Source organism: Cotesia typhae, unplaced genomic scaffold (genome assembly GCF_013202065.1).
Source record: "Cotesia typhae breed Kobodo isofemale line unplaced genomic scaffold, CoteBio_Ctyphae contig_33, whole genome shotgun sequence".
Taxonomy (NCBI): Eukaryota; Metazoa; Arthropoda; class Insecta; order Hymenoptera; family Braconidae; genus Cotesia; species Cotesia typhae.
In genome coordinates this window covers 3,775,549-3,802,474 of record NW_027423741.1, presented here as the reverse complement: position 1 = coordinate 3,802,474, position 26,926 = coordinate 3,775,549, and the positions used below count along the sequence as shown (strand labels likewise).

The following is a 26,926-nucleotide window of genomic DNA, read 5'->3' as shown; positions in this document are numbered from 1 at the left end:
ATTAAAAATATTTAAGTTAGAAAACTTTAATGATTTTACTTGGTAAAAATTCCGAGAAAAAAAATTTTAGAAAGTTATATTGTATAAAATTTACATGGCATAAAACCTTTTTAATGCTTTTAAGCTGCTTATAATTTCCACAAAAATTTTTCTCAAGAAAAAAATAGAGATTAACACATAAAATAAACACACTTATGTCAACGTGAAGGAATTCGGTTCTGGAAAATAGAATGCCTCTTCTTTATGATCCAAATAAAAAAATTAATAAACCCTTTACATATTTTTGAATAATATATATATTTTTGAAATGTTTGACAACAATATATCAGCATCAAAAATACTTATATAATAACATATTGCATTTATTTTGATACGGTGACATGTAAATTACATTTAAATCTAATATTACTGTGATCTTTTGAAATATTAAGATTTTTGAGGTACAATTTTAAACTCTCGACTTGTATAAGTTCTCAAAGATCCATCTAAACATATTCAATACAATTATAATAATCAATAATAACAACTATAATTATATTAAATTACTCTGCGATATGGTTGTGATTGAAAATTTTTTTTCTTAAAAACTACAGCAGGTTTAATTAATCATTATTAATCAAAATATGATACTGATTTTTGGCATACAAAAGAACACATCTAAGTTATTACCCGCCTAAATAATTATTCTATTAATTTTATTAGAATAAATTTACAAGTCCAAATAAAACATTCAAAAATCAATTTTCTATTATCATCAAATTTAATTAGAAAAATAAATTTACATGCAAAAAATCATTTTTAAATGTACAAACTAATAACTTATTTTTTTTTCTATTTTTGTGTGTGTGTGTGTGTGTGTTTTTTTTTTTTAATATGTTTTAATGTTAAAAGATAAAAATAAGCAACTGCGTAAATATTCGAAACTTAATTAATACGAATGAGTATTTAATTCATTAAAAAATTATCATTATCATTTACATATATAGTATTACTTATTTCGAAGACGTATTCGATATATTCATATATTTATATATTTATAATTTAAAACATCAAATCGTTTTTTGATGAGATATAATCTGAATTGCTTATTTCAACAACAATTATATTCTTGAACAAACATAACTTCATATATCTTCAACAATTTAAAAACGATTTAACATCGTGTCTGATTCATTCTACTGCATCAAAATTACAAATGTAATTTCATATTTATATTGATCTACATGCACTCATTATTTACAATATGACAGAAAGTAGTTAAAATGATAATAAAAGTAATAATATTAAAATTTATCTACTGATAATTACAAAGTTGATTATACTGTTGACATTATTGTTTGTACACTAATATTTTAAATTAACAAAGTCTTTTTTAAGACACAGTTTCAATAGCAGTTCAATAAAGCTCTATCCAAATTAAATAATTAACATTAATCAGTTAAATATGATTACAATAATAATATTATTCGTTGTCTTTAACAGGCAATAAATCTCAAATATCCTGAATCGGAATACTAAAATTAATACCGGATAAATTTACCAAATAAATCTCATCTGATCTATTTGACAAATTCTCGCAATATTTATTAAATAGCCGAGAAAAAACTAAAAATGTCGATAAATAAAACCATTTGAGGTAAAAAAATATGAAAAAAAAAATATAGTGAATTTGAATGATGACTAGAGTTAAAAAATTTTTGAATGCGCGTGGTAAATTAGCGCATCCAAATAATTTTTCACTTTATTGATCTATCCTGAGTCTGCCTGTCATGACTTAAACCGTAAATGTTGTTAATTTTAAATTAATTAAAATGATTTTAAAACGGTGAAATACAAAAATGATAAAACTAAATCTAAAAAAAAAAAAAAATAAAACTAATTTTTAAAAACTAAGTGATGCCTAAGTCCTGTGTTTTCAGTTCGACATTTCCATTACACGTATAAAAAACAATATTATTCATACACATACATTTATAGTATTATATATATAGTATAATATATATATCATACATATAAAATCGGTAACCGTTATCGACTGCTTTAAATTGATCTGGTCATTTAGAACCAAAATAACATTCATCATCATTCAGATCAGATTCATGCTCCATTCATACAATTTTGTCCTAAGAGTTAAAATATATATTCCCTCGTAAAATAGATTTTTATTAATCGTCTCACTGATAGGATATTTGCCGGAACATACTGCTGATTTCCTCGATAGTCTTGTTCTTTGTTTCTGGAACTTTCTTCCAGATGAAAAGAGCGAAGAGCGCTTGGATTACGGCGAAAAGAACAAATACATTTGTGTCAAGAAGTTCTTTCAACGGCAGGAACGAATAACTGACGATGAAGTTAGCTCCCCAGTTAACGGCGATCGCAATGGATGTTGCGATTGGTCTTGCTGATTGGTTGAACAGTTCGGATACCAAGAACCATGGGATACTTCCAGGACCGGTTGCGAAGACTACCACGAACATGATTACCAATGCGATGGAGAAATAAGCTGCTGCCGATGAAGATTCCTGTTGGGTTAAAAATTTTTATTAAAATTTATTTCTCAATTGAAAATTTTATTCTAAAATTGAATCAGTGAAATTTTTATTAATTTAGTTAAGTCCCAGTAATTTAGTAAAAATTAAATTGATTTAATTATTAGACATAAAAAATATATCAACTTACCGCGTACGCTAAGCAGAGTGCAAGCAAAGCAGTGTCAATAACCATTGCACAGAATCCAAAGAGCAGAAGAGTTTTCCGTCCGCATTTCTCGACCAAAATCAACGAAACAAAGGTCATAACAACATTCATAGCTCCAACACCAAGAGTAGCCGATTGAGAAGCTGTTGTGTTCAATCCAGCCATACGGAAGATAGCGTCTGAGAAGAACATGACTGCGTTGATTCCAGAAAACTGTTGAGCCAACATCACCATCAAAGAAATAATTAGCGGGATTCTCAGAGCCGGGTTAACGAAAATTTCTTTCATAGTAATACGAGAGGTCATTTTGATAGACTCAGCTTCATTCCTCATTTCTTCCATCTCGTCATAAACGTCATTGGTCCCTCTTAACCAGACGAGACCTCTCTGGGCATCAACATCCTTGCCTCGGTTCAAAAGCAGGAATTTCGGACTTTCTGGACACAATGGTAGAGTTACGCACTGGAAGATCGCTGGGATTATGGTCAGACTGAGAAGAAGTGGCCATTGCTCGGCGGTACCCAACACTTTGTCCATACTGAGCACTTGAGAGATCAGAATTGAAATTGTGACGATAAGTTGGTACACGGTACCAACGGCTCCTCGCAAATGCATCGGAGATATTTCTCCAAGGTACATGGGAGTTATTCCCGCGTTCAAACCGGCGTTTATTCCAATGAACAGACGTCCTACGATTATCATCTCATAGCTACCGGCCATTTTACAAAATCCTTCGAATATCACTGTCAAGACGACGAATATGTTGTTCAACAGCAGACCACCCTTGCGTCCAAATCTGTCGGCTATTATTCCTACCAAGGATCCACCGATTATACCTCCGATACAGAAGATGGCTACTGCCCAGGCCCACAAGTCTGTCATGTCTTTTGCGGTGTGAGGGATTCCTGTTCGGTTGGTTTTGACCTCTGCGATCCAGGATTTGATGATCTGAAAGAAATGTGTGTTGTTAATCATGTAATTTTAGTTTTTAAAATGCAAGATTTAATCAGCTGAATGCTCAAAAAATCTTTCGAGATTGTAAATAAATTTTGGTGGATAAAATTAAAAACAATTGATTTTATTTAATTTTATCAATAAAATTTTTCAACTAAAAAATTTACCTCTTGAGGTGAATTGACAACTCCGGTATTGTAACCATGTTGGAATGCAGATCCCAGTGCGATCGCAGTGATCGCGAACGCCAAATGGAAATTAATACCCTGCAAAAAAAAAAAAAAAAAAAACAATAAATATAAAAACCTTGCAATAATATGCTTTATAATTAATAAACAGTAAATATACAACGTATATATGATTATGATAACAATATGCGTTGCATAATTATTAGTGGTTTGTTTGTTTGCGAGGTCAAAAGGATCGCTGAAAATGGATCCTCGTTATTCAATTAGAATCCGCGCTCCAGAGACCCATATTACATGTAAGTTATACGTGATACGATAAATATTAACCAATTGAAATCTATTGACGTTAATCTGCGGTAGAGTAAATGTATATCTACATACACAGCATATATTATGCAGATATTAATATTGCACTTGACCACATTATCGATGACCGCTTGAATTAATTCATTCGAAGTAATTAAACTTGGATCCCGATTGGGACGAATATTTATTATTTAATATTTAATTGATAATTAGCCAATAGTTATTCCGATCCATGTTGAAATCATCAAACCATCGACAACTCGAACTTTTCAAGGGTCGTATGATTAATAACTTATGTGTGATGAAATGTCACTCTGATGAGCTCATAATTGATCGCGCTCCAATTAAAGTAGACAAAATATAGATCAGTTATTAATTATTTACATCGAATTTAAAATTGGAAATCATGCATTCAATTTTTTGATGCTTTTTTTATTTTTATTCATTAATCATTAATTTTTTATTAATATCCTATTTTATAACACAGTAACTGAAATATCTTGTATTGTTTCAAATTTATTTTATGAGAAAAAAATTACCGCTTAAATTGATAAAAAATTTGATTTGACATTTTTAAGATAGATTACTGAAAAATTTTTTAAGAAAAAAAATTATATTGTTTACTCGAAGTAAAAAAAATTTTTCCACAAAAAAAAACATCTAAAAATTTTGCAGTCACTATTTTTTTAAATTTTAATTTGACAGCTGTATAAAATATATGGGTGTATTATTTATGTCACTTGTATCAAAAATTTGACAACCCTGATGACACTTATGATTTATTATATCATTTACAATATCAAATTAACGACAGCAATGAATTACATAAAATCAACGCGGTTGAATTTAAAAATTGATATCTTTTAATTATCATTATGCTTATTCGTGTAAGTGATTAATATTAATGTATATGGTACGATTTTATCCAACCTTGAAAATATAATATGTAGTTTTTTGTGGAAGATTATAAATTTTTTAATTAATCTTGTTTCTCAAGTTCGTTGCCGATTTAAAGTAGCAAAGTACCTTGAGATAATAAAATGAAAAAAATATATTTTTGATTTTTAAATGTCAATGCCACTCGCAATCAACAAATAATCCAATTTTTTGTAATTGTATTGATATTTTTTAAAACTCTTACCGGTCGTCTTAAGTAAGGCATCGAAAGTGTTCTATAAATAAATCCTTAAGTCCAAAAATTCATGTGTAATTCTATTTCACAGAGCGTTGATGAATTCCCGCAAAAAATCGAATAAAAAATACTAAAATGACACTTTTTAGTTTCCGCTCTTAATATAGCATGTGTCAAAGACTTGACTGTCGGGTCGACACCCTGCAACGCATTTATATCAAGTACACACACATCAAACATGGAATTCTCATACTATCAAATCTTAACATATTTAAACATTTGTATGTGTTAATCAGCGTATGTAGTCTCCGTATGATAATCGATTAAAAACCCAATATAACACAACATACTATATTCAATAACATGCTACATATAATAATAATAATAACAATAATTATAATTTATATCCATATAATATATTCAATTACTTATGTACTTATATATGTTGGCTCTTTCAAAGTAAGATGATACATTAAACAACTGTCGCAAAGACGTAACAATTACTCACTCTATAAGCATGTTTTAATTCTCTTTTTCCAGAATTTTCTGCCATAAAAACGTTCGACAATTTATCACACCAAAAAAATAATTTTATCTGAATCGCCTCACTATAATATTAACTTGTATAAATCCCACCAAATAAATTTCACAACCGAAAAATTTTTTATCTACATAAACGATAAATTAATTTAGTAAAATAGTAATATCAAAGTTAAAATAAAAAATAAATTAATAAAACCAAAGGATTAGTGTGATATTAACGTCGCCGATTTCTTCGGCTAAAAATCTCTTCGGATCATTTGAAATTTATGACCGAGCACGTATAAAGCAAAAAAAAAAAAAAAACGACGGTGTCAGCGAAAAAAAAAATAATGGACTTTCTACGTATCTACGTAAAGCAATAATGTTAAACTGTCTCTTGGATACACAATGAGTCTTTGAGTTTCGTTACTGATAAGATTACACGGTATTATAATTTAAATATTCGACAGACCCACACGTACTACATATTAATCATGATCATTATACATGCATACTCACACTTGTGACATGCGACAAAATGTGTGCTACTATTTATTTAAAAATAAATATGATAATTGATAATGAACTGAAATCTTTCAATTAATAATCAGGTTAATAAGTGATGATTTAATTGAATAAATAATGAATAACGGAGTACTACTACGATAATTAGCATTTGAAAGTGCATTTATCTCAAAAATTACGTATTAATAAATGATGCAACGTATGGTTTATATGAGTAATAAAAGTAAACGAGTAAATCAACTCTGCTGCTTTATAATTTATATATTTATATATTTATGTGTATACATGATATCAAGCTTATTATATTACTTAAGATGACACGTAGTAGAGGCACGTTCTTATTCGTGTTTCGATTGGTTAACGCGTTAACGATCCCCAGGCGAGCCTTCTTATATTATTGTATAATATATGTTTTTCGCTTAAGATAAACTTAATACTTTATTTATATATTCATATTCGTATGCTTTATTTTTTACACTTTGCTCACGATTAAGTTACGAAAAATTTTCCACTCATAAATTCATTATTTTTTGTTATTCATTATCAGCATTGTTCATAAAAGATTCATTATCGATTCAACAAAAACTATTATTTATAATTAGATAAACTTACAATGTCGGGTTAATTTTGCAATTTCATTCAAGGTATTTAAATATTAAATTTAATATTTAAAAATTGATACTTTTTTTAAACAATGCAATTTATTTTAACATTTTTTAATAAATTATCTTTTTTTTTTTAATTTATTAATTTTGTATAATTAAATTAAAACGTTCAAATTTTAATGAAAAAAAATTCCCAGACAATTTTTATTTACAAAAATTATTTTCTCATAATTTTAATTATCCCGAGAAATCATATTAACATATTTTTTGTGTAAGTTCACTATTTCAACCCGGATACAATACAAAAATTAATTAAGAAAAATACCGCGGGAATTAAAATTAATTGAGTTAATAAAATAAATCAAGAGTTAAAAATTATAACTATAACTAATAAAAGTATTTCTTTTACAAACCGCCGCGTTATTACACAGTTAACTGCTGGTAATTTGCCGTCATTTTTAATAAAACATATGGTTACAGATAATAACTAACGATTATCCAATTAATACAACGATACAATGTACCGAAATTAATAAACATTTAACGATTTTGAAATAATAATTAAAACTTTATGAAAGTAAAATTGAATGTTTTACAAACCTGAACTTCGCTGAACATATCCGATAATTTATGTCAATGTAAATAATATGAAATTTAAAAAAAAACGTCTTATGATCGCGTAAAATAGCCAAGTAGACTTAACATGAAACGATACGACTGTTGAAAATTCCAGCCGCCGGTTTCTCCCACCGATCCAGTGGTTCCCTTCTCTTGGCCAACATACCCACACATGCAAATGTGTATGAGCATTTAACACATGTAAGATATAATGCGAGACAACACACATGCAAAGCGGGTTCATGAACGTGTACCATTGGCAAAGTGAAGGTGCGCCGATCTTAGGAGCTTGCGATTGGTCGAACATGTCGAGCCTCTTTATTAACAACCACGTGCATGTGTTGAACTGCTGTATCACTAATAATAGCAACATGCGTTTTAAAACATGGCATATTCATATTTATTATTATTCATTATGTTATAAATTCACAGTTTACTTTATTCTTTTTTTGTGCGTTAATTTTAATTGGAGCTATATAATTATAATTATAATTGCTATTGTTGCATTGTACAGTTTTTTGTATTAATGCAGCACTTCCGACATCGCTAAATAATTTCCCTCAATGGAGGAATAAATAATTATCGGAATTATTTTATTGTCTGACCTCGATATAAAGTTTCCCGAGTTGTGCTACCTGCGTGCTCTATTAACAACGGATTAAACAAAAAATTGATTAAAAAATTAGATATATATTTAAAAAAGGAAACTGGATACTGAGAAAGAGCGAAGAGACAGGTTTTTCTACCTGCTGTCCCGTTAGATATTTAAATAAATTTTTGGAGTAGATTAAATGTCAGGTGTCATTGGCCTGAAATTAATTTATGGGAACCATGAAATTTTATTTATGGAGTTTAGAAGACCGATATTTGTTCTCATATGTTGTTGATGATAAATAATGTACGAGCTATAGAATTTTTTGATAATTTATATCTCTGCAGCTATAGGTCGTAGAAATATCGGGTTGGTTTTATTTTTTTCCTTAGTATAAATTTGTTTTTAATTATTTCATTAGAAAAATGTTACCCAACAGATTAAAAAAAAGGCATACGATAGTTAACAAAGTCATTCGTTATTTTTTTTTCTTATAAATTAAATAAAAATAATTTTTTTTTAATTCTTTCTTTGCATATTAATTTATTTTTCTTAAATATATAATTTCAAGTTTTCTGTCATATATATTGCTAAGATTCTTTTTCATTCGTTATAACGTTTGAAAGGGCAATGAGTCTTTATAACTCAAAGGTAACATCTAACTACTAAAGTATTATTTATTGTAATTTCAAATTAAATAAAAAAAAAAATTTATTTTTGAATTTAAATGAAAAATTTGAACTTTTACTCAAGTTTATTTTCTTATTAAAAAATTTAAAGAAAAAAATACCAAATAAGATTATTTGATGCAAAAATAGTCCCTAATTACAGTAATTTCCGCTTGACTAAATTCAAAATCCATACCATTGAAAATAATTTTCTAATCTCCGCTTGAGCGGTCACAAAAGAAACTCTTTTAAAACCTCAAAAACCCAAACAATAATGGAAAAAAGATTTTCTACATGGTTGACTTTTTATTTTGTTGAATGAGTGCGTGGAACATAATAAGGAAATTTACGATTGGTCAGCCGTAAAGACGAGCCTCCGACATAAAAATGTCGAATGAAACTAACGTAGGTCACTTTATTCATGCGCTCAGCTTATTTAACTTAAACGAAACTCATCGATTTATCATTATTATATTTTGTTTTATTTAATTAAATTAAATTACACTCCTAAAATATTTACGAGTCTCAATGAAGTAAATTATGATAATTATCGAGTGAGAGTTATAAAAAAACGCTATCAAAATATTCAAAGAAAGGGAGTAGATATAAAAGTTGTCCAGCCGGTTTGTGTATATTTTAAGCAAAGTGCATTGCTACGTAAGCAATTCAAATCCTAATTTATGAATTAAGGATAAGGATATATTTAACCACAAGCAGCTGGAATAATCCATTACTTTTGGTCAAACTAAATATTTTACTTACATTACATGTAAACTAAACTTTCTAATAAATTAAACCATTTGAAATAATTCATCGCCCAGTTATCAAAATAAAGGGATTTGCATTAATTCAAATGAAAAACAGCAGGATGTTCTTAACATTTCATTGTCTAGACTAAAGAGACTGTAACGCCCACTTACACCGTTATATTATACCTCACAACTTACAATATAACAAAACTTTAGATAATTTGATATCTGATACTTGATACAATAATTCAGATTTAAATTTAAAATGATCCAGTTTACTCCAATTATAATAAAAATTAATACAAAGGCCTTCATCCAAACCATCAATTATCAAACCAGTAATCTTCGAATTATCATTATATTAATCACAATTATTTAATGTGATAAAAGCCGGTCTTAAAAAAATACCGCCATTACACTACAAATAAACTTTATTGTTTGTTAAAATATGATTAACGATCTGATAATTAAAAAATTCTCTCATTACTGAGCAAACAATTTTTTATCATTTTATTTTTATCAAGAAAAAAAAATTTTTATTCTTGAACAATAAACTCTTGTCATTAATTTATAGGGCAATGATGATAAATAATTGATAGACCTTTGTACTCTGAATTTTTTACTCTTAATATTAGTTGTTGTTATTACTATTATTATTCAATTAAAAAAAAAAAATTCTTCTAAAATTACCTTCGCTGGAGACGATTTACTAGAGTCGGAAAAGCAACCCATTTTATTTATAAATTTTCCAATATTAAACGTTAAAAATAAAATTAAAAAAAAAAGTTCACTTGTCACTTTTAAAAGCACGTGTTGTTATTATTTTTATAAATAAGACTTGATAATTCCGCGATAAACGTTAGTAAAATAAAAACAAGCTAAAGTTGTATGAGATCGAAGTGCGCTTGAGGATAGTCTCTCACGAACTGCGTACCGATATACGTAGCATCGAAACTTATTAGTCCGAATGGATGAGCCACGTCCCGAAAGCAGGTCTACAGTTCTTCTTTCCTTCCTTTCCTTCCATACAGTAAAGTATAATACGATATTATTGTACATTTAAACTACCCAAGTACAAGTGCAAGTACAGTAAATGAAAAAGAGTAGGACGATATTATAGACATGTACATTTACGCCCTACCCGGTTCCAGATATAGCAGAGAAGACAGTGGAGGAACCTCTAAATAAAATATGTCATATGACAACTATTGTATCTGGTACTCCTACTACTTATAAATGTTTATAAATATGAGAATGTGTAGGGAATAACACACATGACTTTTATGTTTGTGGGAGATACGGGTACCCTCTCTCCAGCCCTTGTCATTGTACTCCCCCACCGATGATTTCATATTTTTCGTCTCCCCCCGGGCCTTCCGCTCACGTAAACTTAACCACAAACCTACTCTATCCTCTTACCTCTCGAATGCCTGATAATGACAGCTGCCTGTCACGACTCGACAATTTTGCAATTGAGAATATTGAACCTGAATACCGGATTAAATTCTCGAGACATGTTACAAGTGACATATTCTTGTTGAGCGTCCATTTACTAAGTTGATAAACTATTTTTTAAATCATACCGGCCATTTCTGCGAATATTTCAGGGTAGTTAATTTTTTTTTTAATTTGAAAAATTTTTTGAAATTTTGTAGAGCTTATTTGAGTCTTTAGGGTGATATTTGGCTAAAAATAATTTTTATTAATTTTTTCTGGAAATAGTACTTGAGAGGTTGGTTACACGAGCAGAGAGTGTGTCTAAAAACACGATCCGCAGCTAATCGTTTTGGCTCCAATAGCTTATAAATTTTTCATAATTGTCATTTATAAAAAAAAAACTATTAAATAATAATTATGAGTTTAAAAATTTTTCTAAGTTACTCAGTAGAGAAACATGTTTTTCAAAATTGAAATTGAATAATACTAATGGTTAAATAATGAGTACAAAATAAAAAAAAATATTCTTCAGGCCACGGAATAATTAACAGAGTACAATTAGTGTCTTATAAACAGACTGTAAGACACTAAGAACAAGTATTTTTACTAATTAACAGCAATTATCGATTGTTGCAACAAAACGCGGATATGAAAGGATGCATGTCGTAAAATTCTATATTAGTCCATTGAATATTTTTTATATTTTAAATTAAAAATTTTCCCGCATGATTTTAATTGAATTAGCAATGAAAAAGTCATTTAAATAACAAAATCTTTTTATGCTCGAGAGATAATTGAGTTTAAGTTAATAAATATGAAAATAAGGCTACAAAAATTGACACTTAGTATCATTGTTAATTTACAACAGCAATAGATTTATTGTTTCATAGAATATTGACCGGTGAATAGAATGCCTTGAAAGTTGGTTAGCAGCACTAATTATTTATTCCCATTTTTATTTTTTTTATTTTATAAAAATTCCGCGCGAATGTGATTATTTTACCCTGACAATAATAATAAAATTTGTGCTTTGCTTTTGCCAAAATGTATATCAGATACTTAAAGGACATCGCTTTTTTTATTTTTTAAAATGTTACAAGCTTTTTTTTTATCTCGACATTTGAATAACACACAGTAAAACATCTGTGACATCCGGTAAACGAAAAAAAGTTATTTATAATTTGTTTAAAATATATAATGTTAACCGTGAAGGTGATGGATACGTCTTTGAGCGTAATAATTTTATGTATAAATTGTGAAGAATATTTAGTGAAGATTAAAGTTCATAGATTTATTTATTTTTTATTTATCGCGAATGTCGCGACTTGCTGATTTAACAAACCTGCAGATTTTTTAATTTATATTAGACAGATATATTTTTATCATATCGACATCTGATTGCGAGGTATCTCTGAGATACACTAGATTGATACAAATATATAAATATATAAATTATCATTACCGCTAATCCTTTTATAAACAGAGATGAAATAAAGTTAGAGTTTGCGCTAGTGAGCTTGGCTAAAAAAATCTCGCGTAATTTTCTAAAAATATTCATTATTGTTTGTGTGAATCTGTGGAGTTGATTCAAGCGGTGCGTGACGCAATACATCGGTTTCTTTGCAGCATGCTAATTAATGTGTGCTAAAGCAAAACTTAAAAGCGAAAATTTATAATATCAGTAAATATCAATGAAAGTAAACCAAAGAGAGCGTGAAAATACATTTTTATCGGATCGATTACAAGAACAAACAGTCTAGTTTGCTGAGATCTGATTCTGATTAAACTTGTCTGAATTATTGTCCCACTTTTAATGACTATTGAGTCTACGCCTTTGTTTATCTTAAGGTTCTTATATCAGTAAGGAGATTGTATATTGAAAGAATTACTACAATTAATTTAATTGTAAGCGAAAAAAATAATTTACTCACAGCTTCCTTGCGTTCCGATTCCTGCATGCAAAAAAATTGTTAGTTGTTAGTGAGTCAAATGTTATTAGCCTTTTAATTTAATTGAAATGTTAATTTTATAGTACCTTGGAGGTAGGGGCTAAAGCAGTTGGCGTGCTCAGAGCTTCTTGAATTTCTTCCTTTGACTAAATTTTAGTAATTGTTAGTTTATTATGGTTATTAAAATTAGTTATTAAAAATATTTTATTTACCTTCCCCAGTTCCATGATGTAGCTGCTTGAAACATTGTTAGATATTTTTATTAAAAAGTTAGTATAATTTATAAATATGAAAAAAAAATTAAATTATGGATTGTCTAAATTTTGTTTAAAAAAATTTTTTTGGCTAAAAAATATTAGATAATAATTATTTTCTTGCTTTAAAAAAATTATTTAAGCTAAGATTGTTTTTATTTTCCTTATTAATTTTCTTGGCTCAAGAAAAAATTTTTTTCAGTATAGAGCTTTGAATTTTCAAGTTTTAAAATTGGCGGGATAATTGCGGGCAGTAAATAAATCATTTTTATTTGACATTTTTGCTCCAAATTTCAGTAAAAAAAAATTTTACAAGTATTTTTTAAATAATAATAAGGAAAAATTTGAAAAAAAAAATTTTTTTAAATAAATTTAAACCGAAAACTTAATTATTTTCTACTAATTTTTTTAAAACAACATCCCAATTTAAAATTGTCCGATGATACCGTAAGTCATTTAATTAATCTTATTTTCGAAATACTTTAAATAAGTATTAACGTGATAAATAAAAAGCTACGTCATTCATAAAATAAACTCAAAAAAATCTATTAAAAAATTAAGATAAAACGCGATTAAATAATCCTCAAAGATAAAATCTTGATTTACAATTCCCCGGCTTATACTTTTCATGAAATAAGTAAAGCCAGAGTAAACAAAAAAAAAAAAACCAGACTCATTATTCAAGCTTGCTAGCTTTTTGTAGACTCGGAATAAACATCGGAATAATTACAAACCCTAATAAAAAAAAAACCTGAACATAAAACAGCCCAGCCAATTTCGTAGATAAATCATCTATTAGATTCGGGAATACCCGCGATGAAATAACTTATTTAAAAATTATAATAATCCAAATTTTATCAAATCACCGCGAGGCCATTGTCATTATCGCTTAAGTAAGGTCAAACCTGGATTAAATATATGTGAAAGTTAATTATATTACAATCATGATTTTCTCTATTTTAAATTTTAAATTACAGACTCGACGATCGACGTTAACATTTATTAATGAAACATGAGACATAAACATTAGACGTCTACATTAATCACTGTTTTTTTTATTTAGCATTCAATGATAAATAAAAGAACCCAAGAAAATTTATCCATTGCTATAAATATTACCAGCATTAATTAATTACAATCTATAAAATTATAATAAAAATATAAAGCAATAATATTAGATGACCATGATCACTTGATTAAAATATATACAGACAATACACTTGTAATAAGGTCAAAAGGTCAAAGACATTTCTTCAGTTTGTTCCCCCTTTTACTACAATATATGTTTGATATACATATTAAATATTTAGAAAAATATTAAAGTCGAAAGTACACGCCTTCTGTTATTTTGATAATAATTTATTATTTCATTTTATATGTTTTACGATTGTAATATTCATAAAAAAAAACAAACTGATGCACTTATTTCGACAACACATTATTGAGTGTTTTAATGAGTCGCGATAGAGTCGATAAAGCGTAAAAAATTCCTAACTTTCTCTTTTATTTAAACATTCAAAAGTTAGATAACAATTTATCATCAATTAAACTTATTTTATTAATAAGATTACGCTCTTATTAAATATTAATCTTTTGTTTATGTTTACGTTTGTATCGATAAATAGCTATTTTTTATAAAAACATAATTACCAAATATTATTTTTAAAAAATACGTTAAATTTGAATACTTTAGATTAAAGTATCAAGATATAAATAAATATCTAAAAATTGAAGAATTTTATTCATACTGAATGGATGAACCGGTTACATAACCCAATCGAGTAAAATAAAAAATTGAGAGCACATTATTGTCAATATTATTTATAAGTGAAGAAATAAATGACTTAAAAATGAAAATATTAATAATTCACAATAAAATTTCAAGCTCTATGCTGATTTTCTTTTATTTATAAAATCAGAAGTATGTGAGATTAATAAATAAAATGAAGTGGAAATAACTAGTCATAGATAGTTTGGTCTCAGGCTATGAATGCTTCTGACAATTACCTCGTAATTATTTAATTGCGATGAATAAAAACGCGGGTCTCGGGTTGAATAAAAAAAAAGCGAGATTGAAAAATTGTTAACGTGCAACATTAAGAAACAAACTCACCGTTAATTGTTAATTGTTTAAGGGTGATTGTTAGTCTCACGTACTAACTACGATAGTCTGGTAGTTAGTCTGAACCAGAGTTCAATTTCCGACTGATATTATTCAACTTCCATGAGTACCACACAAACTACCCCGATTATTTACCCGCATGCGCTGCTGAATTCACCCTCTGCTACCAACCCTACATTTTATTTTTGAATTCCAGGCTCAGTCAACGACTTTATGTATTTCACCATTCTTTTTAAAAGAAGATATTTATTTCTTTTAACGAACTATCAATTTATTTTCTTTAAAAATAAATTATTGTAGACAAAAAAATCTTAAATATAAATTATAAAAATTATAAAAAAATTTTTAAATGTTGCAAAATTTTATTAGTTTAAAAAAATCATTATTAAAATCAAAATTACGCGCTCCAAATAAGAACAACTAGAAAAATAATTTTATTAATAAAAGTCCTGAAATATTATCTTGAAAATTTAGTGATAAACTCTATTTAAAAAAGTTAACAAGTATTTTTTTTTTAAATCTATTCTTTATCGTGAATATGAATACCCAAGGTTATGCGTCGCACGACGCCACGAGGGTTTTATGTGTATATGTACAGTTATATATACGAATACATTTAATACTGTACTGAATGTATGTATACAGTCGGTCTTGAACATGTAGTTAAATACTTTGAGTAGTTAATAACCATAGCGGAGAGGGGAAAAAAGAGCAAAGAGGAAGAAGTTGACGAGCCCCGAGAACGCCCTTCAAAATGACCAATCACATCGCGTCTACGTATTCCTGCTACTCGTCACGTACTCCTGTCCGACGAATTTAATCGATAATAAAGTAAGAGTATACAGAAAGTGACGTCATTCGAGGGGGCAAGTATCCTTGAGCGGTTGGTTTCGTTTCTACCTGTTGAAATGTTGAAATACCCTCACATTATTTCGTATCGGCTGACGTAAATCTTTCGGGTCTTACATTTTATCATGCATATACACATATATCGTACAGATTTACAGTTAAATGATATCAGAGAGTTTATCGTATTTGTTATTTTTTTTTTGTAATCATCGTTTAATTTTTATCAATTAATTAGAAACAATTCTGTTTATATTGTTTGTAAATAAGAAAAAATCATTATTTAGATTAGACTTTATCAAAAAATAAATAAAACTTGAAAATATTTGTCTTGTTTATAATTTTAATTCTTGCATCATTTTTTTTAAATAAATTTTTTAATCTTATATTTTGATTTTTTCAACTCAAATATTGTATTTTTAACTAAATTTATTATTATTTATTTATTTTTATTATTTTCGTTATTGGTGTTATTGTTTATTATGGTTTTTTTTTATTATAAAAATAAAAATAACATTAAAAGCTGGAAATAACAAAAATAATTCAAGGCAAGGTTGACAATTTTTTGTAGTAAATTTTTTTTTAGATATTTAAATTGTGTTTTGACGTAAATATTGTCTACGAAGTTCTTAGTCTGAGATTATTAGACCGTACTAATACTAACATTAAGACAGTTTGATCAATAAATGACGTACATTTCTAAAGCTTTTATTCTCACTTAATATAATTATTTTTATTATTCTTCAGTCATTGTTCTAATTAATAAAAGAAATCAGGCGTTCGTTGAACTGAAATTTCCTCATTATTTTTTTTAATAAATTATCTTGAATTATTTATTAATCTATTTATATAACAATGAGTAGTAATCTTATCCTCCCAAGAAATTATTGTTAGTTATAATTAAAATAATTCATCTGAAAATAATTTATCAAAAAAATTGATTCTGACGATTATTAATATTTTTTATGTGACTCATCGCAAAGTATAAAATTTTTTTCTTAAAAAATAAAAGTACATATTTTTTACGACAATAGTTAAAAAAAAAAAAAAGTAACTTTTGTTTTAGTAAATTAATAAATAAAAAATTTTTTCAATATTCTTTTGGGAATAATCAATGAAAAAAAAAAAAATAGTGTAATAAAAGTATGACTAATCTCTTAACACAAAACGTAGAATCTTCTGACGACAAACAATAAGTACCACATAGCTCCCCTACTGATCAAACGTTTACTTAATTAAATAAAATGCCCATATAATAAAGTAATTGTATTTTCTTGAATCAGTAATTCAAACTGACTGTCAATGACGATATTTTCCTATTAAATAAAATTAATAAATAAATAAATAAATTAACTATTTACTAGTTTCGAGCAGCGACTGGGGGATTGTCATCGACATTGCCGTCAGTTACGCAATAGTAGACCCATAATACCAATTTATTGAACGCAATGAGAAACAATACATCCATATGTACTTATATTATACACTACTACATAAATAGTATACATAGTGCAAATTAAACGGTATGAAGAAACAGTGACGTACGCTCCGTGGACCGACGCTTAATTTCAAATAAAACGATATTATTATTGACATGCTCGTGAAACTAAATTTAAATATAAATATCGCGGATACAATACACGACGAATAAAAAAAAACTACAATATCATATTTAATGTCCAAATTATATGATATAATGTCTATATCTAATACTAATTCTGATTCTAATACTCAATCGACTTTTTCAATGGAAAAATTTGAGTTTGTGACGTTCAAGTCATCTTCAGTTATTTAATAAATCATCTTCTGTAGCGTAAAGTGTAGATGTGTGTATGCACACAATAAATCATCAGTCAATAAGCCCCCCAAGCCGTGAGAGTCAACTAGAGCTCTGATCTTTGATGAAGACTATTCTATATATTCTATGAAAACAATTAAGAAAAAAAAATGAAGTTTTATTTTTAATAATAAAAAGAAATTTATTTAATCAAAGTTAGTCAGTGGAAAAATTTAAGATTGAATAAAATATATATATTTCTTTGTGTGCTTATATACCTAACACGTATAAGAAGTAAGCAGAGATGTCTTGCAGTGATTGATAAAAATAAACAAACACACCTCCCAGATAAACCACGCGTCTTATATTATTATTATTATTGCTAATGTATGTATATATTAATTTCCTGCCTCTTGGTCATCATTCAAAGAGATTCCGTGTGCACCTGAGTGACCTCCACGAGTCATGATCTTATTATGTCTCATCTACTTGACACGAGAAATAACTCGAAATTTTTCTTCTTTACATTTTATTATTTTATTGGTTATTTATATTTGAATGAGCGCTTTTATTAATCTGTTTTTCATTCGGGTTTATTTATTTATTAATTAGTTGTTTTTTTTTACGTGAAGAAAACTTTCCGTCAGAAAGGAAAATTTTTTTTTGAGAATTTTTCTGACGCAGGAGTAAAAAAAATATCGCGAAATTTTATATCTGGATATTTTTTTGAGTAATTTTTCATTTTTTATTACTTCAAGTAAACAACTGTTGTGAATTATAAATTTTTAATCAATTATTCAAGAGTCAGTAGTTAGAAATTATTCAAATTTATATTTTTTCCCTTCACTCAATTACTAATACAAAAAACTGTCCCATGAAAAACTCATAAATTAATATTTCTTCTTTATTTTAACCAGAAAGCTGGATAATTACTCAGCACGCATTTCTTTTTATTACTTTCTAACAACAAATCAATCCTTGGTGTCAACGACTTTAAATTAAAATTTTACTTTTACTTTAAATTTACGGCTTTCTTATTTTATTATATATATATATATATATATATATACTTATAATAGATAAAAAAAATCTCACCTGTCTAGCAGATAAAGGAAGCGTCGTATCACGCGCGTAAATCGGAGCATCCAAATCAGTAACACTGCTACTGATACTAGGAGCTCTGGAGTCGTCTCTCCCAGGTACCATCAACGATGTCGGTCTCAGAGGATGGGATTCCGCGATATATCCTTCCCCGAAATCATCATCATCCCTGTCCATGGTCATCAATTGAAAACCAACTGGAAGTTATTAAAAATTAATTGAATAATTTAAAAAAAAAATCAAATAATCCTGATTTTCTCAAGGTCATTTCTTAATTATTGATATTTTTAAAGATCTAAGCTCATCCCGATGTTACTCTCATCAAGAGCTTTCATTTGAGTACCCACATGCATTTTGATATATTTTTCATATATACATACATATATTATATATATAAATATATGAAAAATTGATGTGGGTACTTAAATAAAAGGTCTCGATGACTATAATGTCGGAGTGAGCTTATATTTTTAAAAATGTCAATAGTTCACGAGATACAAGGTCATTTCTTAATTATGTATCTAGAAACAGAGCATTTTCGAATGCAGTCTAAATAATTATCATAATAAATTGACGGTCGGTGAGAATGATATGAAACCATGAAAATTCACAACTCCAGGTCATGACTTTCCAACGATACCAAATTTGACTATAAAAACCCATTTTATCATATAAATAGACTAACCATAAAATTTTGCTTATTCTCTTAATAATATAGATTATAAATTTGATGAAAAAATAGCGATCAAAGAGAAAAAATATTGAAATATTGATGTGGCAAGTTATAAATTAGTTCACGAATAACTTTATGACGTATGAGCTTTCCCTGTCAAGAATTTGGCATCGGATCAAGGCTAGTAACCCTGTGACACTCCTCTAGCGGCTTACGATACACCGATGATGATGTTTAGTTTGGCAGCCGCTAATCATTGAGGTTACTTGCTTACAAATAAGTCCGACCCGCGTGTATGCATGACTGAGAATCAAATATACACACATTTGCTTGTTGCCTGTTGCTTGTTGCTTGTCATGTGTGTATAAGTAGTCTATCTGCGTTCTATTTTTTAAAGCTTCAAAACTTCCGTTTGAACATTATAAGCTGTCCACTTTTAGCTGATAAAAATTCCAGACCCGAGATGGAGTTAATAAACCGAGACCTTAATTAAACTTGTCAGAATAAAATTCTGGGATTCATGATCGTCGGCTTAAGTATTGATATGAAGGTGTATGACCTCCGGTTCAAGCACTCGGGCTTAATTGTACAAACATTGGCCATAGAATTTACAGATACTGGCTGTTTTATTTCAACACATGAGTTAGTTCATTAATTAAACACTCAAATGGTTAAAAATATATTTTCAAGTACAATTTGAAATTTTTTATAATTTATTTAGCCTTAAATTATTTAAAAAAGTTTATTGTTTTAAATATATTAATTCAAAATTAAACATTCTAGGTTTTATTAAAAATTAAAAATACTCTAATATATTTTTTTTATTAATTAAACAATAAAAAAGTCTTAAAAATTGTGATTATTATTTTTTAAAAAATTAATCTGTTTTTTTTTTTAAAACAATAAATAAATTGATTTATTTATTTATTTATTTTTTTTTTTCAAATTATATTTTTAAATTAAACTATTAGTATGTAAATTAAAAATTTTTTCTATCCATTTTTAAATTATAAATTAACAGAATATTTTATTGTTGAAAAAAAATTTTATTGCAAAAATTGCATAACAAAATATCTATTTAAATGCATTAAAATAAAAAACCAGACTTACAAATATTTATAATAATTTTAAAGTTCACTTAATTCCTAATAAAAAAATACAAAAAATAATACGTACGTTGGTTATCTCTAAATGAGTGACTCATTGCTCTTAAATTTTCTGTCTTCCTACGATATCACACAAATCGACCTATAAATAAAAATATACATACATAATACATGTAACAGTCATTAGACCTAACCGGTAAGACTAACAATGCATGTAAGTGCTAAAAAATTTTTAGTGACAGTTCGATATATGATTCAGTGGCAATAATAATAACGCACGTGGCGTCGTTTGAGTTTCGTCACATGTTGGGAAATTTTTTAGTTTTTACTTTTGTAAAAATACAGATTTTTTTCTTAGCAAGTCTTTTAATTTTTCAAAGATTTATTAAATTTTCACTGTCAGTGTTAATAATAATAATATTATTAATTATAATCAATCAGTTGGAAACATACAACACATTATGTGTTGTATGCATCTGTTTAATCAAGAGGCGAGACAGTAAATATGTAGATCAGTACGTCACTTAAAAATACCGTTTGTCGTTAAAATTAGCATTCCATTGCGTATTTCAACACACGTAGGCTCGTGAGGATTTGTAAAATATTTTGCTAAATATTAGAAAAAAAAAAAATTTTTTTTTTTTTTAAAGTAAGAATTAAAAATTAATTTCTTCTTTTGAGAGAAAAAATTAATGGGAAGAAATAATAAAATGTTTGAAGATGACCTGACATATTAAATATTAGTAAAATAAATAATAGTTAACGTATTATAAATAATATCTGCAAATGAGGCTAAATGAGCATACTAATGAACTTAAACGTCTGCAGATAATCACCACTGGATATATGTAATAATTACTAGCATAGAATTGTACATAATATATACTCATATTTATAACAATAATAATATTTATGTGTGTATACATTATGAGTATCTAATGACATAAACTTTCATCATTACCTCCTCGTGGAGAAGCGAGTCGTTTTAGCAGACCGTCACAGTACAGGCGAATTTAATGTAAAAATCTAAAATACAGATTTTATTTTATTTATTAAAATTTTTTTTTATATTTTAATATTATCATTATTAAATCAGTGTTTGTATTAAATATAAAAAAAAATACAAACAGGCGTGGAGCCTTTCAGAAATAGAGCCGTCAAAAAACTAAATAAATAAAATACATGTACAGATGAATCTATATATATATTTATAAAATAAAAGTAGCATCAAAGCTTTAACACGCAGCACGTTCTATTTCGGTAGATTTGAATGAAGTTGAAAAAAAAAAAAAAAAAATAAGAAACGAGTAAACGGCAATAGTAACACCCGAACGACGTATTTAATCTTTAATTCTAACGCGTGAAATAAAGATTCAGGATTTAAGATTAGTTAATACCCGCACCCACGAAATATGCTCTTGAGACTGAGCTAGAGGACGTCGTCGTCGTCGGCTTAGAGAAGACGTATTCGCGATTCCTCGATCAGCACTGGTCGTGCTGGCTATCCGCGATACTACAAGCTAGATTTAATTTTAACGTGCGACGTACGTCGTGATCAGACGAGCCTCCGCCTTTTTTCCGAGTTATCCACATGTTACATCTTATATTATATATTGACCATTGCAATTATAACTATTATTTATTGCTGTATCTCTCTTTAGTTTGTTTGATGCTTGGATAAATAAATGTACATAGATACACATAGATAAATATATAATATATATAAGAATAAAAAGTAGATGATCAATTGATTGCTTACTGAGTGTTACAATTGATTTCACCCTGTATTTATTACGTATGCCAGAAAAATTTTTCTCGGTCATAACATTTACACTCACGGATAATATAATTATTTTTTTTTTTTAATCTGTATTTGTACGCACATACATGCATGTACGTATTTATAGATGTATATAGATATTTGAAGAAACAGAAGATGTAATAGAGAATTTCTTAAAGAGATACATTAGCGTACGAGACTTGGTTATTGCTTTATAAATTTATTTCACGACTGACGCCACTGCGTAATTGTACTATATTTTTTTTCTCGATTTAGTTTTTTAATTTTTTACTAAAAATTTATTTTATAAATCAATAGACTTTAACTGATGTAATAAATGATCAAAATAATATAAGTATATGTTGAATTAAAAATGTGATTTGTAAATAACGCGAGTTGCGTCATCGTTTAAGGTGGGTCAGATGAATACGCTTAAAAGTCTGCTGAACGTATTTTAGTCAGATCATAAACACACTTTTTCGAAATTAGTGTTTATTTTTTAATTTTGCGGCGAAAAAAAAAAAAAAATATGTTTTGTGAATAAGAACGAGATGAAGCTGAGGCTGAGGTAGATAAAAAATATTATTTTAAGACGAACGAAAATTTGCTGACGTGCGTTGAGTCACGTAACTAGTCTGGTTGAGATAGATTCCGATTTCATCAGGCGCGAGCTGGTCGTTTTAACTGATAATCGATTATACTAATGTTTGAAGAATAAAATGAATATCAATTATTGGACAATTGATCTCAGCAATAACAACATATTAATTGTTCCAAATATTTATTATTTTTTAAAGTACACAATAAATAGTTTATTATTGTATAAAAAATAATATACGTTAGTTACAATTAATAGTATTTGTCGCTATTATTCTTGTATTAAATTAATAAATAATAGACAATTTGGAGAGTTATCTATCTTGATCGGCAGGTAATTGTTCTGCGAATAGTCTGTCAAGTAACTCGTTGCACAGTTTAACTTCATCGACAGCTTCTTCGGATTTTAAATCTTTTAAATGCCTTTCTATCGTTGCTTTTAAACACAATTCGGGTCTTCGGCATTCACGTAATGCTGGCAAATTGTTGTTTAATGTTAAACTGTTCAAAATACTCAGCAGTGCATCCCTAAAAAAAAAAAAAAAAAAAAAATTAAATTAAATTATTGAACAATTTGGATTTAATTTAATTTAAGATAGTTTAGTTCAATAATATGTGATAAATCGTTTAGAAATTCAAATGATAAATTTTTTTTAGGTCAATTAAACCTTGACACACAAGAAATGTCGTAAAGAATCTTAAGTATAATTTTTTGAATAAAAATAAAAATATAAGTGCTTTAGACACTTACTACTGATATGACTTTACTAAATTACTTTAATGTGATATAAAAAATAAAATAAATATATACCTGGTATCTCCAATAATACTATTCATAGCCAACAAGCCGGAAGCTTGTTCAATGATACCCATTTTAATTAAACTCGATCTAATAGCATGCGCATTGTCCTTACTGCACAGAGCGGATAACAAGAATGCTGATTTAATTTGCAGCTTTTCCACAGAGCTCTGCATCGCTCTTATTAACACCGAGTATCCGTCGTTAACATCCATGTATTTAAGCGCTAATGCATTGCCACGAACAATACCTAAAAAGGTGATTCAGAGATATAATGACCAATAAATTATTATATTTATATTTATCAATATCAGGAAAAAGCGTAGATGGATAGTAGAATAAATTAAGGCCGTATGATAATCAACTTCTGAATTAAGACAGTAAGGTCTCAATCAAGGCGAACGTATAATTAGAAATTATTTTTAAAACGAGTAAAACCTACAGGAAACTGCGTACAGAGCCTTTATCCTGGCTTGCTCTGAAGGGTCAGAGTCAACCATCTCCAACAAAATCGGCATCAGACCCATCGTTAGGATCTTTTCTTGACAAAATGGATTATTTTGAGTCAACTCAGCAATCACGTCTGCTGCTCTCCACCTGATAGTGCTGTGAGGTGAATTCAGACAGGCTCCGATAATACCGAACCCTCCGATTTTGTAGAAATCATTGGCAATGTCAATACTGTCTACGTAACTCGCTATACATTCCAGAGCTGTTTCGTATTCTGTTGGATCGTCTTCCTGACGAATGTCCATCACATTTGATAGGATTTTTGTGGATTTTTGCAACTCATCTATTACATTCACCGTCATTGAGTCCAAAGCTTTGCTCAAAAATTCTTTTCTCTGGAATTAATTATTATTTATTAATAAGATGTAGATCAATATAACACTGTTATAAAAAAATTGTAAAAAGCAGTTATTACTGTTGTACACAATGATAAATAAATCTTATCTATCTATTTTTAATTTTTTTTTTATTTTTACATATTAATTTTTTTTTCCTTTTTTCCATAAATTGCCATAATTTATTTGTTACAAAAATTCTTAAAATTATTAAATATCTACTAAGTTAATTTTCATGAAATTTTAAAGCAAAAATAATCAAGACAGGAACTTACTTCTTGCTCTAGAGGTTGGAAAGATGATTGATGAGGCGCATCTTCATTTTTAGAAGCCTCCATGGCGAATCTTAACAAACCTTGCAGATTAGTTAGTTGTCTTGGTTGATTTTCAGCTGGCTGGAGTCCTGCCTGAGCTGGAGGTGCTTCAATAGACAGAGGTCTACTGCTGCTGTCATTTCCACTTGGTTTATTATTCATTTTGCAACTAAAAATGCAAATAAAAAAATTAACTACATTTTACTATAATAATAATAATAATAATAATAATAATAATAATAATAATAATAATAATAATAATAACACCAATTATTTAATTTATATGAATTTATATGAAGAAAAAAGTAAAATTTTTTTTAAGGTTATAAACAACATTTGTTTATTTCCTAGCATTTGTACCTAGAGACTTTATCTTTTGGCTTAGACTGCGAAACACCCATTATAAAATTAATAATAATCATAAACTATATTATTATTTTTTTTAATTAAATATAAAATGTGTTTACTAAAATTTGGACATTAAAAATACTTAATAATGACAGATAAACAGAACAAGACAACGATAAGTATACAAACACGTACAAATTAAACGATATTATATTAAATCCTTGATGACTTGTGATGTTTCCAAGTTTAAAGCGACAATTACACAATATCAATAGTCTTTTGGCAGACTCTATTAAGTACAAACTAACGACCACGCTTTATAAATCACTTAATGATACTCTATTCATATAAAGTTGTTTAATACCACTGGTAAATACATCAGGTGTGTTTTTATATAATTATTTACAAAGAATATTCTAGAATGTTCGAGACATCTAGCGTTTATTCCACTTAACTTTGTTCTAATGAACTGACAGTTAATAAGTAAGAAATTTTTTGACATTTGAATTTCCCGCGAAATTTTATACCAGTAAGTGCTGACATCTGGGCGCAAAAAAGCGTTCTAAAGTCGGTATTTTAGATTTTAGTATTTATAACTACTATCTAATATAATTATGTAAAAATTTTAAGCAAAATATCAATAAAAATTAAATTATCCGACATTTAAAAATTTTGAAAATTTTTCTGATTAAAAAAAATTTGTCATGTTGAGAATTTAAAAAATTCCAAATACAATTTTTTTACTTATAATTTTTATTGATTTAAAAAATCAAAAATTATTAAATGTCTGCTTATTTTAGTATTGTAAAATATTAAGTAAATATATGTTGTTAAATTATTTTTATTTCATATAATTTTTCAAATTAATACTGTCAAAAATTAATAATTTATGTATGTTTAAATAATTTTATAAAAACAGAAAGTAAATTTTAATAATTTACAGAGCAATAAATTTTTACCTTTCAAATGACAGCAATTTGAAAAAACACTAAAAGGATCAATGCTATGAACCGGAAAAATATTACTAAGAAAGTACATAAAAAAATTTTATACCTCTCAGAAATGTTTTGAATTTTAAGGGTGAGTTGTTGACAAAGATACTATAGAAATTTCCTTCATTTTTAGGGTAGCCGCTTACTTAAAATAAATACTTTGATGTCGAATACTATAGAATTCTCAGTAATCTGGGATAATTTCATAAGATTGGAAACCACAAAAATGACATTAATCCAAGAAGAATACAAAAGTTTGTTGAAAAAGTATCCTATTTGAATTTCCAAGATTTTTTAAGTCACAAAAAAATTTTTTTCTAATTTAAAAAATTTTCTGTGTGAAATTTTTTTGTTAAATTTTTTTCATTATAATTTAATTGTTATAGAAATCTCAAAAAATGTTATATTAATTTTTTTCTATCGTTAAAGA

General features: G+C 27.6%; 3 protein-coding genes across 8 annotated transcripts in view; 1 reads left to right on the top strand and 2 right to left on the bottom strand.

Moving 5' to 3' along the window:
- Positions 1 to 26,926, top strand: part of LOC141526177 (uncharacterized) — an 83,275-nt gene that overhangs the window by 44,462 nt on the left and 11,887 nt on the right. The window lies entirely within an intron of this gene.
- Positions 279 to 22,048, bottom strand: LOC141526119 (solute carrier family 2, facilitated glucose transporter member 1). 5 transcript variants are annotated; one of them, XM_074240914.1, is made up of 6 exons: positions 21,783 to 22,048; positions 20,892 to 20,963; positions 19,037 to 19,239; positions 3,819 to 3,917; positions 2,680 to 3,645; positions 279 to 2,522 (listed from the first exon to the last, which is right to left on the bottom strand). In XM_074240914.1, exons 2-6 carry the CDS (start codon positions 20,917 to 20,919, stop codon positions 2,175 to 2,177), a joined length of 1,644 nt encoding a protein of 547 aa, XP_074097015.1. In that variant the 5' UTR covers positions 20,920 to 20,963; positions 21,783 to 22,048; the 3' UTR covers positions 279 to 2,174. The 5 variants fall into 5 exon arrangements, with proteins under 5 accessions (XP_074097015.1, XP_074097017.1, XP_074097018.1 ...); XM_074240916.1 differs by lacking the exons at positions 19,037 to 19,239; positions 20,892 to 20,963; positions 21,783 to 22,048 and adding exons at positions 12,925 to 12,945; positions 13,029 to 13,088; positions 13,155 to 13,176; XM_074240917.1 differs by lacking the exons at positions 19,037 to 19,239; positions 20,892 to 20,963; positions 21,783 to 22,048 and adding an exon at positions 10,247 to 10,553.
- LOC141526120 (hsp70-binding protein 1) lies at positions 23,366 to 25,876 on the bottom strand. 2 transcript variants are annotated; one of them, XM_074240921.1, is made up of 5 exons: positions 25,700 to 25,876; positions 25,118 to 25,325; positions 24,440 to 24,842; positions 24,010 to 24,247; positions 23,366 to 23,726 (listed from the first exon to the last, which is right to left on the bottom strand). In XM_074240921.1, the coding sequence occupies exons 2-5, from the start codon at positions 25,316 to 25,318 to the stop codon at positions 23,513 to 23,515; spliced, it is 1,056 nt and encodes a 351-aa protein (XP_074097022.1). In that variant the 5' UTR covers positions 25,319 to 25,325; positions 25,700 to 25,876; the 3' UTR covers positions 23,366 to 23,512. The 2 variants fall into 2 exon arrangements, with proteins under 2 accessions (XP_074097022.1, XP_074097021.1); XM_074240920.1 differs by lacking the exon at positions 25,700 to 25,876 and adding an exon at positions 25,517 to 25,663.

Excerpts from the sequence above, each read along its gene's own strand:
- LOC141526119 (XM_074240914.1), bottom strand. The coding sequence starts at position 20,919 with ATGAGTCACTCATTTAGAGATAACCAAC. Across the intron at positions 3,918-19,036 it reads TTCCTTTATCTGCTAGACAG|GGTATTAATTTCCATTTGGC; the intron begins GTGAGATTTTTT and ends TTTTTTTTGCAG. Across the intron at positions 2,523-2,679 it reads CACTCTGCTTAGCGTACGCG|GAATCTTCATCGGCAGCAGC; the intron begins GTAAGTTGATAT and ends TTAACCCAACAG.
- LOC141526120 (XM_074240920.1), bottom strand. The coding sequence starts at position 25,578 with ATGATTATTATTAATTTTATAATGGGTGTTTCGCAGTCTAAGCCAAAA. Across the intron at positions 25,326-25,516 it reads CCAAAAGATAAAGTCTCTAG|TTGCAAAATGAATAATAAAC; the intron begins GTACAAATGCTA and ends TTGCATTTTTAG. Across the intron at positions 23,727-24,009 it reads AGTATTATTGGAGATACCAG|GGATGCACTGCTGAGTATTT; the intron begins GTATATATTTAT and ends TTTTTTTTTTAG.